Below are 18,258 nucleotides of genomic sequence, written 5' to 3' on the forward strand. Positions count from 1 at the left end.
ACCATGACAGCTTGTAATAGTATCATTCTCTTTTTAAATATTTTGACACCCGTGACCTGAAAATGTCTGTCTCATAACTTCATGGCGAGATTATTTTTTCCAGTCCAGCTCCTGTCGGTGTGGCTTGAATATCGTCCCAGATTCTATTCTCTCATATCTTAAAGATTTACATCTAACCTTTAATCTTAATGACAAATTTAAATTGATCAGCGTTAGTGGGATTTGTGTGTGTGTGTCCTGTTAATTGGATTAGCATTCCATCCAGGGATGGTTCTAATATTTTATCCCTCACATCCATATTGCAGGTGAGGAACTTGGATTGATTAAAGGATAAATTCAGGTTGTCACTGTTTCAAATATCTCGTGTATTCAGTGTGCAGACCAGTACTTGTCTGCGGTGTCTCTATGTTCACCTCATATTTGGGAGTATTTTTCTGGTTCTCTGATTTTTATTTTTTTTCCTCAGATTCCACAGAAATGCTGCTATAGGTGGTCTTGTAAGCATGAATCAGGTGTACTAGTGTATGATCTGGTCTGTGATGGATTCCTGTCCAGGCCCAGTCTTTACCTGGTGCCCAATGTTGCTGGGATGGGCTACAATTCCCTACCACATTCTTGAAGAAAGCATTGAAAAGTTACACAATCTAAATACTTGTTATAATTTAGTGTTTCATCCTGAAAATAGGTTATTCAATGCATACACGATATGTTTATGACAATCTTATTCCTGCTATTGTCACTCATTAACTCAGCAGATAAACCCTAAAGCAGCAAATCACAGCCTGTTGTCTTATAATGCCAGCCGAGCAACTGGAGTGTGAATAACAAAGTATAAGTACAAAAATAGCATTAATAAATGGAAGTAAAGGACTCCAGTTCTTTCTATATAACCTGTCACATTTTCTCAGCTTGTAATTATGTCAGTAATTTTCAATTTAACATCTTTAAGCACCAAAGACATTTTCTTGCAATTTCTAAAATGCTATTGGGCACAATTTAAAAGACAGTTATGCTTTCTTAAGGTAATGGATGGTTCCTGGAAAAAGTTGTTATACAATTTCAAGAAGAGAATAGACAACACGAAAGTGTTTTCCTTTGCAACAGGTAGAGTATTTGAATTTGAACACTAGCGTCTAACCCTAAAGCTGTAATGGCCTTTGTTTCATTGCATTAAGTGAAAGACTCTTTCCTTTATCAGGTGGCTGAATGAATATCAGGATGATGGAAAAACTGAACGAGAGCTTTTTGCAGAAGGCAAGTTCACAGATTTGGAGGTCTTAGATTCACCTATTTTAGATAATACTTTAAAATGTAAGGGATCCTGGATGCGGAAGGAACACTCTCTGATCACAAAACCTTTTCTTAAATTGCCAACCTCTTTAGAAGGATATCTCTGCAGTAGACAGTCTCCAGTGAGAGGAGAACCTCAAGCCAGTGTGTCCTTTGCTAGCAGACAATGCTGGCATAGTTTGGACACAGCAATGATAGCCAGGGTGAGAGTTACATGGAAGAAATTTTAGCATCTGCCCCCCATTGTTACATCTAAAGAAACCTTTAAGGCCCTAAAGTGAAATGTTTATGAAAGCTGATTAAGGTGTGGTATGTTCTACGCAAGTGAGATATCGCTGGAACATGAAAGTTGGAATGACCAACGATGAGAATAATCAGATAGATGTGTGCAGTGATCATCAAGGGAGAAGAAGATCAATTCTGAGTTAAGAGAAGGAATTGGTGTGGAGTTGGTAAGTGTTGTGCTGACAAGAAATGGACTAAGGTGATTTGGGAACATGAAGTGAAAGGCAGATAATGACTGGGAGAAGATGTGCCTCAGGATAGAGGAGGAGGGGTTGAGGCAACTGGAGGTCACAGAAGAGGGGGTTGCAGGTTTTATCAGATGATATGAAAAGAATGAGTCTCACCTTAAAAGATAGACAAGACCATAAATAGTGCAGGAAAAGTATTTGGGCTAACCAGGGTAAAGCTGGAAAACAGCCATTAAACTAGTGAAGATGAATATTCCATAGGCAACACTGAGCTGGGCTGATGAAGTTTTACAATGAAGAGAGAAAACGTCAGTGACTCCCAATGTCATTATAGTATTGTGAATAATAAGACTGAGTGAAATTACTTTGTTTTCAGAAATGTTATTTTGTAATAAGTAAAGTCGCAGCAGTTCTGTCACAGATATTAAACATATTGGTTAACAGAATAACAGAAAATAATGTTCATTCCTATTTACTAGTTGATAGTGATAGTTTTAATATTTCAGATTTTTTTATGTTTTAATTGTATTAGGTTACAAGAAATCAAAAGAAGATTATCCAAAAGGTAAGACATTTTTTCATCACTATTAATAATATTATTATTATTATTCAAATAATATTGTACCAGTAAATTACTTGGTTTCATGTCATGAACCTTGAGTTGGTTATATCAAGTAATTAGTGAAGTGATTTGAATTTCTATCGAAACTTTGAGTTTCACTTTGCAAAAAACTGAAGAAGCAAATTGTGTTTTGCCACAAGTGAAATTTTCGCCTTTAGCACATGTGTTTTCATCTCACCTGCTACCTCCTTCTTACATTAGTCAGAGTATTGAAAGTGTGAGGATGTACTGTACCTACAAGCACTTCTCTACATGTAACATTGGACTATCTGTATGTGGCTGCAGGTAACCTGGATTGGGGAAAGTGATTGCAGATGTGAGACAAGACTAGCAGCCTGATTGTGCAGGCCGTCAAGATGCGAGTGTGTGGAGCTCAGTGGAATTAACAGTGGAACATCTGAGTATTGTTGGAGGAAAGAAACATGCATTTTGGCTATGGAGTAACCCTTAGAGAGAAATATGCCTTGATTTCCATACTCTAAAACCTGATTTTAGTGAATTTCACATTACGCAAATCCAAAATTCACTGCAAAATTAATTTTAGTGGCAAAAAAATAAAAATAAAAAACAAACAAAAAAACTCTGTTTTGCACATCAGTAAAAAACTTATATGGTATAAATTAGAAAAAGACATATATAGCGTGATTTGATTTCTTTAGCTATGCTTACACTACTGGTCAAAAGTTTTAAAACACCTCAGTTTTTGAATTTTCATGGAAATGCACGCAGTTTAAAGTCTTAATGTTCCATGAAATTAAGGCATAGAGCAAATAAACAATGGCAAATAACGATTCCTTGACTTATGTTTTTTAACTGTACAAAATTTTATTCAAATTTTTGATTCATCAAAGTAGCCACCTTTTGCTGATATAACAGCCAAACTGTGGTAATTTATTTAATTCAGAATGCCAGTCACTCTGTGCAAGTAAAGTCCAGTAAAAAAAAACAGGCCATCACACTTCCTCCTCCATGTTTGACAGTTGGTGTCACACACTGAGGAACTATCCTTTCACCAACTCAACAGTGTACAAATCCTGTACGTGATGAAGTGTAGATTTCAGATTTTGATTCATTGGTCCATAAGCCTGTCTTCCAGTCTGCAGTAGTCCACAGCAGGTATTTCAAGGCCCTATTTTCTCCTATAAGGAATGGCATTCTTACTGCCACTCGCCCTGTCAAACTTGTTGCATAAAGTCTCCTCTTCACAGTAGAAACTAACATTTGTTTTTTTCGTCCATTGTTAAGCTGTGCTTGAAGCTGTTGTGCTTTGAGGCGCCTGTAATCACGCAAGTTGGTGACCCTCAGAAACTTGTCTTCTGATTGCGTTGTGACTTTGGCTCTGCCAGATCTCTTCCTATCACAGTTTCTTCCAGTTTTCAATTGCCTTTGGATCGTGTAGTATGCCACTGTATACTCACTGACACTTTGATTTTTTTTTGCAATTTCTCTAACTGAAAGGTGTACACCTCTAAGGGTAATAATGTTCTGTCTCAAATCATTTAATTGCTGTTTTCTTTCTATTATTACTGGAATTTACAACTTTCTACAGTGTAATGTTGTCCAAGTAGTACTTCAGAGGGTGTAGTAACACAGTCTGTTCCAACTCTGCTTTGAGACAGACAGAGGGTGGGTTTTAAGTAATCAACAGAAGCTGTGACACCTGTGTAAATTGTTTTCTTCAACTTGCAAGGCTTAATCTACTTTCATTGCTACAGAACATCTGTAGGTTGTAACCTATTAGTTATTCCCTAAAGAAGGCCCTTTTATAATATTCTGAAATTTCCTTTTTTCAGTTTTCACTAACCTAATCTTTAAATTTAAACCCATGGCAATTTACTGCTTACCCTTTCACCTTTTTAGGCCATTCATTGCATTTCAACTCATTAAATTTGAAGAAAAACTGGAAAAACTGAGGTGTTCTAAACCTTTTGACAATTAGAGTATGTTGACCTCTATATCACCCTGGTTATAGTCTATCATTAGATTTTAATAGTGTGCCATGTTGGAAACAAAAAGAAAAAATTAGTTGACTACTTCCTTGAGCATTGCCACAAATTAGGAACAACTAAAGGGGACTAAATGGGAATCTTACAAATGATAAATGTTTTGTGTAAGTTGTGAATGTCTGATAGAGAACGTATCTGATTAAGAAGGAATAACTAAACAATGTTAAGGTAGGAAAGCAGAAAAGCAAATCCTATCAAGTACAGTACCTGGATTCATCATGCTGTAATGAGGAAAATTAAACTCAAAGCTAACCTTTCCAATTACAAATTAATAAATGTACATGTTTAGTGAGACAAACAAAGTATAAATGAAATGTTTCATATTCAGAAATAAGGCATCACAATTCATAACTGTTTATGCATGCCTGTTTTGTGCAGTGGATAAATTGCTTAAAATTGCTGGACACCCCTTAGCTAAAATAAAGTGTGTGTGCAATTTAGGATTTACAGTATAAACCAAAGGATGAGTTTATTCTGTATGTATAATTTAGCTTCTGCTCTTTCCAGGGCGGCCCACTTGTTAAGCCCTTTATCATAAATGAAACATGGATATTTAATAACCATGGAAAAGTCATAAATATATATGTCAAATGAAAAATAAATTGATAATTTTTAAGTGAATATATTTTAAGACAAATTAATATACTTTATTTTAAAAAAATAATTTTAAAGGTTGGAGGTATAAGGGTAGATGGATGTAGTAGCACACTATTGGTGACGATTACAACACTAAGCACCAAAGCGTATTCAGAGCAGTCTTCAGACAGCAAGAGCACGTGATGGCAGTCTTTTTATGAAGGTGCTCCTGTAAGTGTGGACAACATGACTGCACTTGATTATGTGTACATGACTGGCCTGATTTCTGTCTTTTGGTTAACTATTTAATTTAGCCCCTACATGCACAGTGATAGATACATACACTTGACACACAGCAATGATAAGAGTTATCAAAAGCATCATGGTGGCACAATGGTAGTGCGGCTGACTCGCGATAAGGAGATACGGGTCTCAGTTGTCCCCTGTGTGGAGTCTGCATGTTCTCCCTGTATCCATGTGTGTTTCCTACAGGTACTCCAGTTTCCTCCTACAGTCTGAAGACATGCAGGTTAGGTGAATTGGTGTTGCTCAGTTGAGCCTAGTGGGTGGGGTGGTTTGTTTGCCCTTTGATGGACTGGCACCCTGTCCAGGTTTTCTTTTCTTTTGCATTGCTCCCTTTGATTACTGGAATAAACTCCAGCTACCCCACAAGCAAGTTAGGAAGATGGATGGACCATGCTTGTTTTTCACATTCTGTTGGCTAAAAATTTAAAACTGTCTCTATCAAAATATTCTTAGGGCTGTAGAGTTGCTGATCACCCTAAAATTAACCACACTCCAGCTTATTCATTGTTGACAGAAGTCTTATTTAACTTTTAATTTAGAAAGTGCTATTGAAGACTGGTTTTTAATTCTAATCCTTGGTGGCACACAATCACTGACAGTTTTTCTCCCAACCAACTTCATAATCTTAAGCTTTTTTGCTCTATTTTTTATACACCTATTAAAAAAAAACTGAAATATTTGTGCTTTTGCCAAACTTGACGTGCTTTGCCCTTTACTTTTTAATTCACCATTTTTTTTTTAGAGTTTGGTACCTTAATTGTATCCAGATGCTGGCAAAAATGAATGTTAAAAAGGAGCAGTTACTTCAATGCCATCTTCACTTGCCTGCTCTTTGGCAAGGAACATCTGCACTGCTCAGTCATCAAAATTTGAACAGAATCAAGAAAGGAAGCTCTATAGAAAAAATGTATTTATTTTAAAAAATAGCAAAAGAAACATACACATTTCAAGCTATACCAAAGAATACAAATACTTATGAATTTCTTTCAAACATTTATAGGTAATGTAGCTGTGCTACCTATGTAAGATCAGTTGAAATTTAAATAAGCAACATAGATCTCAACATTGTTTGCAGTGCAGGATCAATTGGAATGTATTTTGTAATCTATGTATTAATAAAATGCATTCCATTTGCCATTTCAACAGAACGCACATCACCAACATTTGTAGTATTTGTAGTAATAAAATAAATTACTACATTAAAGAAAGCAATGCATTTGTTTCTGTTATGTGCTATTTGCTATGAAATTTGTGAAAGCAGTGTAAACGTTTGGGATGCAACATTTGTTGGAATGAAAAACACAATATGTTTGAGATGTGCCATCTGTTGGACTGGCAGAGACATAGCAACCAGATGGACACAGACACACTGGATCTTTTATTAAATTGGATAGCTAAAGTGGATAGTGATAGATAGAGGTTCATCTTCAACAAAGCATAAGCATTATTAATTCCCCATATTACTTTAAATTTTTCTAGTTGATTTGTCGTTTTATAAGAAACTAATTCCACTTTTAGTTGGCTGGGAAAAACCACTTAAGAATTAAAAAAGCATCAGTGGTTAGTGTGCTCACCATCTTATTACCCCATGATTTCAAAATCACACGCTTAGTTTGGCCCAGCAAAATATTACCAAGTATTTTTTTTTTGTGGTTTTCCTAGAAATGTCTAATCCAATAATAAAAATAAGTTCTGGAAATGTAATCTGAGGTTTCCAAACCAACCCACAAAGAAAATTAAATAGCAGTATCAGTCTACTGCAATGTAGAAAATAATGAAAAATTGTTTCTTGGTGCTTACAAGAAGCGCTGGAACCAACTGTTTTTTTAAATAAAGCTGGTGGACTCTTTAATATGAAGAATCATCCACTGTAAATCTCCAATTGCTTCTTTTTCTATGGGGGCTTATAGATACAGTAGCTCTCCATGCATGAGCAGTGGTATTGTCTACCTTTAAAATACTTCTCCAATGTGTGCCTGGCATTTCCTCCAAATGCATGAAATGAGACATTTTTGACAGACAGACAGACAGATAGAACTTTAATGTTGTTTTGCAGAGGCTCGAGAAATATACAGATACAATCTAAAACAATGTGGGACGTGTTGGTCACTATAGTCATTAGGTGGAAAGGCGCCTGTCTTGTTTGGAGCTGGACTAATGCAGGGTGTTTTCCACCGCAGTGGCACTGTTGGCAGCCTTAGCAACAGATTCAACAGATAACGGAGAATACAATAAAGTCCTCAAGTACAGGTCTAAACTACTCAAGGACTGACTCCATCTGGTCTCGCAGCTATCCTTCATCCTCGTTTTATCTTCAGTTACAGACTTCCAAAACTGCTGGCCCGATGTGGACTAAACACTGTAGGCCAGATTAAAATGGAGCAATGATTAACTGGAATAAAAACTTTCAACAATGGGAGTCCCTGAGAACTGGACTAAAAACCACTGCTATAGAGAGACCATAAAAATGCAGTGCAGTACAAAGTGCTATACAAAGGTGCACCATGTATAGATTATTCCATTAAACTCTTTAATCCACTTTAATGCAGTTCTCAACACTAATTTCAGTAACATTGTTCTTATGCTGTATTTTATATTTTATCCACTGCTTTCACAATTTATAGCACCATTTCACAGTTATTCTCAAGGTGTCAGTAACATTTCCAGCATGTAACACAATTCAAGATTTGCAAAACGATGCATTTTAAAGAACTGCTACAATAATCTTTTTTATCAATTTAGCAACTGTTGTTTTTTGTACATAGTGCTATTTACATAAGAACAATGTGAAACCATTTTACAACCCACCCAGCTGTGGGAATGCGTTACATTTGTATCTGTGTCAATGGGTTAAGCAACCTGTTCAGAGTTGCAATAAAGACCACTATTGGATTTCTTTGAGGATATGCCGATATCAGGATGTTGTCAAAGCCTCCTACTAAAGGAGTAAATCACTCCAGCGTCTCCATGAACCTTCCCCAAGTCAGATTGTTCTCCGTTAGTCTATCTTTGGTCACCAATTTACTCGCACTGGTGGATATTTTCTTTAGCTGTTTTGGACCCATCTTCATATCTGAAAGTTGTTAACCTTTATGTCAGCCTCTTTTTACCAGACTGAAGTCAAAGGAAACCTGCTGAACACTCGTAAGAAATTATGTTTGCCCTTAAAAATGAATGTCTTTTTTAATGTTAACTGTAGTAAAATGGAAAAATATGAATATTCCCTAAATGAAAACTAAACAGAAAAATAGGCCACACATTCAAAGTAGTCTCCCAGACTGATGTTTACTTGATTTTGTTAACCTCCTTTGTAAGTCTCTTTGGATAAAAGTGTGCTTAGCAAATAAATGTAAATGTAAATGACCAGGAAATTACCTCGATAATTTAAGAGATAGGCAATAGGATTGTTTAGAAACAGGTAAGGAACAGAAGGAGAAAAACACAAAATAACAAAACCAAACTGTCAAATAAAATTCAAAAATGAAAAAAAAACAAAGCTAGATGTCCATACTATAACCAGAAAATGATTTTTCATAACATTACTTTCATGTCCAAACTGCTATCAACACATTTAAATCCAAAAACTTGATTCCATCTTAAACAAAGGCATGAAATGATGTGACAATGCCACAATACTTGGTGGTAGCAACCATTGAAATAATAAAAAGGATGGCTATGTCCATGAAAATACTATACAACATAGTAAGACTCATAAGAGACCAATAGAAATTATGCATAAAAATAAAAAATAATTATGAGTGTCCAGCAATATGTGATAATTTTATGTTAACAGGAAAATCGGCATCAAGTGGGCCAGTGCAATTGCATATTATTGTCTTCATATAAGACACATTTTAATTGAAATTATTTGTTCTTCATAACAATATAAAATAATTCTTTTTTTAATTTTCAAAGGAAAATGGAAAATCCAAGTGAAAACCTTTCAAGACTCTTCACAGCCTAAAGACATTAAAGTTACTCTTGTTATGTACGGTGAAGAAGGGAGAAGTGCTGATGTTCCTCTTTCTTCCAACCAACCTGGACATGTCAGTTTTCTTCCTGGAGCAAGAGATGAATTTCTGGTAAGATTTGGCCTAATTGAAGCCTTTTATTTAAGATGACCACCTTTTGTACTCCACGGTAATACAATCCGTCAACCACCCTCTGGCTCCTCATCTCACCAGTTTGCTTTCCATTGAGGTTTTTATTCAGATAATAATTTTTGTGTTTAATTCCAATATTATTAATGCTTGTTTGCATGTTTCCTTCAGAAGTATAGCACCATGTATGGTTTACTTTTTCACCAAACTGCAAAACTTATTTTATATTCAGGATTGACATAAAGACTTCTTATAACATTAGAACAATCTAGATAAGAACAGGCCATATAGCCCAACAAAGGTCATCAGTGCTATCCACTTAATTCTTCTAAAAAAACTTCGAGTTTTGAAAGTCTGTAAAGTCTTACTGTTTACCACACTGTACTTATTCCAAGTGTCTATGGTTCTCTGTGTAAAGAAAAACTTCCTAATGTTTGTGTAAAATTTACCCTTAACAAGTTTCCACCCGTGTCCACGTGTTCCTGATGAACTCATTTTATAATAATAGTCTCGATCCACTGTACTAATTCCCTTCATAATTTTAAACACTTTAATCATGTCACCTCTTAATCTTCTTTTGCTTGAACTGTAAAGGCTCAGCTCTTTTAATCTTTCCTCATAATTCATCCCCTGTAGCCCTGGAATCAGCCTAGTCGCTCTTCTCTCGACCTTTTCTAGTGCTGCTATGTCCTTTTTGTAGCCTGGAGACCAAAACTGCACCCAGTACTCCAGATGAGGCCTCACCAGTGCATTACAAAGGTTGAGCTGAGCATCCTTGGACTTGTACTCCACACATCAAGGCGCTATATAACCTGACATTCTGTTAGCCTTCTTAATGGCTTCTGAAAACTGTCTTGTTCTAATTTTACTTTATTTATAAAATGTATCTCCTTTACAAAGCTGCTTAAAACCCTTTAAAATGATGGATTATTGAAACTCTTGTGATTCAGATGCTCTCTTGAGAAAAGTCCTTGAGCTATGATGTAAAGTAATAATTCTGTCTAAGGTGTTTGTGCTTAGTTGGCCATTTGGGGTTTTTTGGAATGGGGATTACTGTTATCCTTGTGTTGTAGGCATATAATTGATGTTTTAGTTGTATGGGCTTCAATAAATCAAATTCCATGCAACTGCTTTTTTCACAGCAACAAAGTACTGTATTTACATTCATAACTCTTTAGTGCAGTGGTTGAAGCAGAAAAAAAATAAGAAGCGGTACTCCAGGTTCCCCTCGTACTTACAGTGGATTCAAAAAGCATACAACCCCCTTCACTTTTTCAGATTTTATTATGTTGCTGCCATGTGCTAAAAGAATTAAAATTATTTTTTTCTCCACATCAAGCAACACTCAATACACCAGAGTCACAAAGCAAAAGCAGGATTTTAGAAACTTTTGCAAATTTATTAAGAATAAAAAAACACTGTGCTTTAAGGTATGACAAGGAAAGTGTGACAAGATATCTTAGTGCCATGTGTGAACCTTTATGCAAATTTGATAAAGATATAAATAAAGAGCGAGTACACAATTAAAATCTTACATGCAAAATCATTTGATTCAAATTTAGACGCTATTAACAATTAATTCTGTTACTGAATAAAAATAATAATGTAGAAAACACCAGCAGAAGATAACAAAAAGATCAAGAAATGCAATTAGGGCAGCGGGAGCGTTCAAACAAAATACATTTAGCCACTGCTGCACAACCCAGCTCTCTCGTTAGACACGTTCTCTTTCTTTCTGGCGGAGTCTGTTCTTTCCACCTCAGACTTTCCTAGAGTTTGTAGAATCCTTTAATGAATGGCATAGCTTATAGGTTTGAATTCCTCTTTCAGGTCAGCTTCATTGGAGCAAAAAAGAAAAGCGATAGATTGCTTATCCATCAGGCTTAAGCTTCCGTCCTTTCCTTCGTTTTTCGTCTTTGTTATCAAGCCATAAGGTTAGCACAACAGGCACATTCTTAACAAAATGCAAAAGGAAATGTTAATATACATATAGATAAGGTTTTTTATCGTTATGATGGTGACACCTTTGTTTGAAGTTTAGTTTTGTTGCAGTTTCTTCTCATGTTGTGTTTTTGCATTCCATACGTTTTCATGTTCACAGTCACGTGTGTCTTTGCCACATTTAAAGCTCTTTTGTGCTAATTGTGGCATCACAATATACAATATACGCCGACTAGTCCACATTATGACTTTCCCTGAGCGATTGAAAGGTTTTGATAGTTTGGGCCTTATTGACATCTGGCAATAACTCAGCCATTCAGGGAAATTGTCAATCCATTACATTCACCTCTGTGTTCATTTAAATCACAATGTTTCGGCACTAGTTACAAAACTATAATGGACAGTTATAGATTTTGATTGAAAGCAGTTTCATTTTTAACCTACATTCTGCTAGTTTTATAGCACAGAATTATTCCACATTTTCTTCTTAAGATCCTATCAAACTTTGTTCTATCCATCTACCTTACAGAAGGCATCAGGAATGATTGCAAAAGCACCTAACTTTGAGTTTCACCATCCTATTTAATCCACTTTTGTAGATTTAAAAATTAATGGCAACACTGACTTCTAATCTACCCAACCAGTCTAGTGTTCAAGAAGTAAAACTGCCTGCTGGTCCTTTGGCTCTTTAATAGAGGGTGTCTGTCAAAAGCCATGAGGTGAACAGGTTCTGCTGCGGTTTCATTTTTATATTGTCTTGTGTTGCCATTATTTACTCACATAATGGTGACCTCATCAAGTGCTGGCATTGTAGTATTTGATTGTTATGACGTCACACATCATTGGGAAGATTGGTAAGTCAGGGGCTGTGGTCACACGCTAGTTTTCAACACTTTCTTTCCAAAGAGAGACCTTTTTTAGCTTTTAAAAACCAACTTCTCTGCTACATTTTTTATGAGATTTTTGACTTTCATTCGTTTTGCATATGAGCTTGTCTTTTTCCACGAATAAGCCTACTAATTTATGATATTTCTGTGTATCGAAACAGCACTGTCTTGACATTTTTTCCTGTTTTGCTCTTTGATTTCCTGCTTAAATTAAGTTATAAAAATGATCTTTGATTTACATTTCATTAAAAGTAGAAAATGGTCACAACATTTTGACAAGGAAATGATAAACTGAACTGAATGACCATAAAGCAGTTTAATCCCCCCTCAACTTTGGTGTTGTTGTACCTGTGGCTTCCCATTTTAAACTACAGTGTGTGAGTCTCTGAACTGATGCTGAGCTTTCTGAAAGCGTCAGTGATTGTAAACTCTATGTGTATCTTGTCCCAGTGATGTGGAATCAGGTTTGGATCTGTGTTGGATCTCACCCTGAAGTGTTTTTGGGTTTTTCACCTCCATTCTTTTTTTTTTACTTTCTCGTATACATAATATAGAGAAGGTACAGAAATCGTGAAAACATTCAACCTTGAGATTTTGATGAACTGAATCTTGAAATTTTACACCTTCCTGGGTCTGAAAATACCATTTTTGAAATTTTATCTATCTCTTTGTAAACTCGAAAACGCTGTGACCTCGGTCAATGAGATTTTGTACACCTGCTTTATATCAAAGTAAGGAATACTATCAACTTTTGGGCCACTTCCGGCAACTGGAAGTGGTACCTTAACTTAATACTTTTGTGAATTTTCAATGTAGTGAGAAGTCAAGCAAAATGACACCTTTCAAGTGAACAGTGGCTATAATTACAGATACATGACTCAAATTTTGTACAGATATTTATAATGATAAAAAGCAAACCGATATGAAATTTGAGAAAAATTACTCACCCGGAAGTAGTATTTCATTTAAACAACCATTCAAATTTTTTGTATCATGGAAATATAAATGTGTACACGATATTAAAAACTGTCTTCATATTTATAATACGCTACCGTGGCTGTCAGTTTGTCTGTTCAGGATTTTAAATCACTTGTAGCTTGCAAACTATTTGACCTATTGACCTGAAATTTGGTACACATATATTACGTGACGTCTACTGTCCCATTTCAGGGTGATAATTTTTATTACTCTTTTTATTTTTATTTTATTGTAAAATCAACTCTCGGCAACGGCAGTGCAGTGCATGTGTACGGGCACCATTCTCATCCCTACCACCTTCGCTGTCACTTCCCCTACCTCTCCATATCTCAAATTGTTCATGAGGCAGATTGAACACTTACAGTAAGTGCCAGCTTAAGTGAAAAATTAAGAAAAATGTACTAAGTAATTGCAACACAAAAACTGACTTAATCAGTTTTAATGTGAAAAGATGCTGACAGAAGAAGAGAAGAAACAGGAAGCGCATCAGCCTCTGAGCAAACGAATGCTAAAGATAAAGAGAAAGAGTAGGACATCTATAAGTCAAGTGCATGTTCCTGGTAATACATTTAACTTTATGATTTTTTTTTTTATTTCTGCCATCATTATCATAATAAAATGTAGCTACATGCAATTTTATGTATAGTAATTTATTGCAACAAGTATTATATAATACCAGTAACGGCGCACTGCACAATAACGTGCAGTGAATTCACTTGACTTAAGCATTCATAGTATTCATCCCCTTTCTCTCTATGTTTACCATTCGTTTGTTCAGAGGTTGATGTGCTTGCTCCTTCCTGAGCAGCTCTTCTTTACTCCACCCTAGCGGCCCGCTGCTTTTCCTTTCGTCTGCATCTTTTCGTGTTAAAACTGATTAATTAGTTTTTGTGTTGCAATTACTTAGTACGTTTTCTTTAATTTTTTCACTTAATCTGGCACTTAAATCTTCAATCTGCCTAAAGAATGATTAGCGAAGGTGGTAGAGAATGCGCATGCGCCGCACAGAAGCCCTGCTGCGTGCTGCTGAGAGTTGATTTTACAATAAAATAAAATCAAAATAAAAAGAGTAATAAAATCATCACCCCGAAAGTGGATAGTAGATGTCACGTAGTATATGTGTACCAAATTTCAAGTGCGAGCTACAGGTGATTTAAAATCCTGGACAGACAAACAAACAGCCACGGAAGCGTATTATAGAAGAAGACTATCACTTTTCAATGTTGTTAGGTGACTATAACTTTTTATTTTGTATCTAATCGAGGTAATGCATATGTAATCATGAAAAAATTCCACCACCATTTTCGACTTACCTAAGTGCAAAAATATATTAATATAAAGTTTGATTATAAATAGAGATAAATGATTGTGTGTCGATATTATCAATTAGCTATGATGAGAAACAAAGAGATAGATAGATAGATAGATAGATAGATAGATAGATAGATAGATAGATAGATAGATAGATAGATAGATAGATAGATAGATAGATAGATAGATAGATAGATAGATAGATAGATAGATAGATACTTTATTAATCCCAAAGGGAAATTCACATACTCCAGCAGCAGCATACTGATACAAAAAACAATATTAAATTAAAGATTGATAACAATGCAGGAAAAAACAGACAATAACTGTATAATGTTAACGTTTACATACCCCCCCCCCCACGGGTGGAATTGAAGAGTCGCATAGTTTGGGGGAGGAACAATCTCCTCAGTCTGTCAGTGGAGCAGGACGGTGACAGCAGTCTGTCACTGAAGCTGCTCCTCTGTCTGGAGATGACACTATTTAGTGGATGCAGTGGATTCTCCATAATTGATAGGAGCCTGCTGAGCGCCCGTCGCTCTGCCACAGATGTCAAACTGTCCAGCTCCATGCCAACAATAGAGACTGCCTTCCTCACCAGTTTGTCAAGGTGTGACATATGATATTTGAGAAATATAAGGCAACTGGAAGTGGTTCTGATGACCTTTTCCTCCATCTCAGTATATGGGAAAGTCGAGGGGAGCGCACTCCAGATTTTTTCATTTCTTTTCCAAAGTTTCAGGTTTAGCTCTCTTTCTATTAATTGTCTTTTATTTGCCAACAATGCAATTCTAAATCTTTTTATTTGTTTAATTTATTATCTTCTGCGTGATGTTGACAATATTTTAGTTTTTGATGGTGGTGGGTCAGCAATTGAGGGACCTGGTTTGGGTTCTCTGTTGTATTTTTTGCTTCCTTTTCCTTTCTTAACGTCACTTGCTGTCTTTTAGCCTTTAGTTTTACACTTTGTTTTGGAATTTTCAACTTTTGCCCTTAAATTACAGTTTGGATTTTTGAAAATTAGATTTGACAGCTTTGCTTCGGTGTTTTGCTGTTTCTTTCTGTTTTGCAAATTTATTTAAGTGTCTACTTTGTTGCTGTTTTGGTGATCTGACTCAAAAAGAGACAGAGAGGGTTTTAGAATAAAGGGATCAGAAGAAGAAAGCAAAGTCAAAAGAGAAGCCGACCTCGTAACCAAAAATCAAACAACCACTTAGTTGAAGAAGAAATCAAAAGCCCTAATGCCAGAAATAATGTTTGGTAAACCAGAGATTTGAATAGCAAGTATATATACTAAGTGTCTTTATCTAATACTCAGTTTGAAACCGCATGCTGATGAGTTCACCTTTTCGCACACTCCCAGAGGCTTGTGGGTAAATTACCATAGCAGCAGCTGACGCAACTTTGTCAAAATAGTGATGTCCATAAGCAAAACAAAATGGAAAGACATACAAAATTGTCGACTTTTTGCTTTTTGCAAATGTATGTTAGGATGAAACTAAGGTCAGAATTAAATTCCTTGGGTGAGAGAGGGGTTGGGAGTATGCGCTGATCACAACGCATTGCCACACCCACCACACGGCATACCACCCGGATTGAGATCCGAGTGCTGCCATGCAATGGGTGACACCTCAGCACCACACTGAACACTGTGAATTTGTTTTGGCTGAAGAAAACCCCAGAATAAAGGTATAGATTGAAATAATCCATCTTGAATTTCAGAATCAGAAACAGATAACATTTGTATTTATGAAATTTCTTTTTGGATTTTTAATTTTGCATTTCATGATTTACATTTCTTTATAAATCTTTCTGCATTTCTTTATTTGTTCAAATATAATTTTTAAAAATATAATTAAGGTTTGTTGGGGACAGAATCTTGACACTAAAAATCTTATTTTTGTTGCTTTTTTGTTTTTGTTTACATGCCACCTTGCTAGTTGATCATGTGACCACAATCACTGCACTTCTGACACAAAATGGTAAGAAAATTCAGTGCTGATGACGCGGTGCTTTAACCTTTGGTGGATACAAAGCCTTTTGTTTTCTTTAGTGATAGAGTAAGCTTTCAATCAAGTAGACCCTAGTACAGTAGTAGGATTTGTGTTCTGCTTATGATAATTTTCTGCATTTGACTTTTGTTTTTGTCTTGACCCTTTGTTTACTGGTTTCCTGGTTTTGTTTGGCTTCCATGGTATTCTGACCCTTGCCTGTTGTCACCTCAGGTATTGCTACCTTAATAATCTCCTAGTTTTATTACACTCAAAATAATCCTCAGGCAACTTTGCGTGTCCTCAACACATCCGCACTATGATGTCACAGTGACAAACAAGTGACACTGTCACAAGAAACTTCAAACTGGCACTGGTCAAAAATAATGGCAATATAAAAATGCATTTAAAATGAACAATACTAAACAGATATCATTCTTAGCAGTCTAAAAATATGATTCATGGTAGTTTAAGTATGAATCACAATCAGCTGTTTTTTAAGCAGGAAATACAATGCAACTCACTTCTTTTAAATAGAATATATTACGGCTAGATTTAAAATGACATTGTATATATGATGCAGCTGAATATGTTGACCACTAATGTTAAAAGAAAGATTTGGGGACTGGCACATCTTTAGTGGTCATCCTGAAAACCTCTGAAAACAAAATGGCAACAGAATCAGTAGGAGTGAGAATAACACGTAATCATCAGCACTGTATACTGAAATGAACCATGACAGTTGCAGAATTTTACTACTGTAGCATGATGTATAATTTATTTCCTCATTCTCATTCCTACATAGCTTAAGAACCAATTAGAGCAAATTCAATTTGCAAAAATCCGAAGACATGAAATGATGGATGTAATATAATTTAAAGACTTCTTACAGTCAATTTAATGATTACACAGTCACTTAATTTAAACAAAAATCATCAGAACAGTGTTGCCACAATTAATTAGAACCAAGCAGTCCAGTTAGTGCATATTCACATGTACAGTATGTTGGCAATATTTTCAGTCTTAATTTTTCCTCTCTGATTATAATTAGAACAGTAAATGCTGTTCCCAGAAGGATCTTTAAATAAATATATTTTTTTTAAATCATGCTTAAGTGATTCATATAAAAATTTAAAGTAATTATTCATTTCACTTTCTTACATCACACACACCGACAATCATCTCATGTCCACTTTATCGACTCTTAAATGATCTATCTTGAAGGGTGCAGTGGTGGCAAGTAAGGCTTCTTTATGAATCCAGACTCCTGGGCTCCAATTGTGCACCCAGTAAATGTCCATGTGGAGTCTGCACATTCTCTCTGTGTTTGTGTGGGTTTCTTCCAGAATCTCCAGTTTACCCATCACATCCCCAAAGGTGTGTGTTGCAATAATTGGTACCTATGCATTGGCCTGTATGAGTGTGAGTGCAGAAGTGTGTGTGTGTGTGGACGCCATGATGGACTGTAGCTCTGTTGAGAGCTGTTTCCTACTTTGTACTTAGTGTTTCTGGGATAGTGACCTTCAGCGACAACGAATTGGATTGAATGGGCTTGGGAATGATTTAATATGGTAATATCAGTCCTCCCTATATTTCAGATCTGTCATCAAAGAATAACTGTATTCTTATCCTTTTAAATCTCTCTCTCTCTCTCTCTTTCTCTCTCTCTCTCTCTCTCTCTCTCTCTCTCTATATATATATATATATATATATTGTGACAGATAGAGGCACTGTCGGCCCCTTGAACCCTCAGATTTGACTCCAGACACCAGGTAAA

General features: G+C 35.8%; 1 protein-coding gene across 1 annotated transcript in view; it reads left to right on the top strand.

The window, feature by feature from the left end:
* The window catches only part of LOC114653043 (lipoxygenase homology domain-containing protein 1-like), a 394,200-nt gene that overhangs the window by 113,114 nt on the left and 262,828 nt on the right, over positions 1-18,258 (top strand). The window contains 4 exon segments of the mRNA XM_051929357.1: positions 1,023-1,104; positions 1,199-1,258; positions 2,270-2,328; positions 9,189-9,355. Of these exon segments, the coding sequence (XP_051785317.1) occupies positions 1,023-1,104; positions 1,199-1,258; positions 2,270-2,328; positions 9,189-9,355 (368 nt within the window).

This window comes from Erpetoichthys calabaricus, chromosome 6 (assembly GCF_900747795.2).
Source record: "Erpetoichthys calabaricus chromosome 6, fErpCal1.3, whole genome shotgun sequence".
Taxonomy (NCBI): Eukaryota; Metazoa; Chordata; class Cladistia; order Polypteriformes; family Polypteridae; genus Erpetoichthys; species Erpetoichthys calabaricus.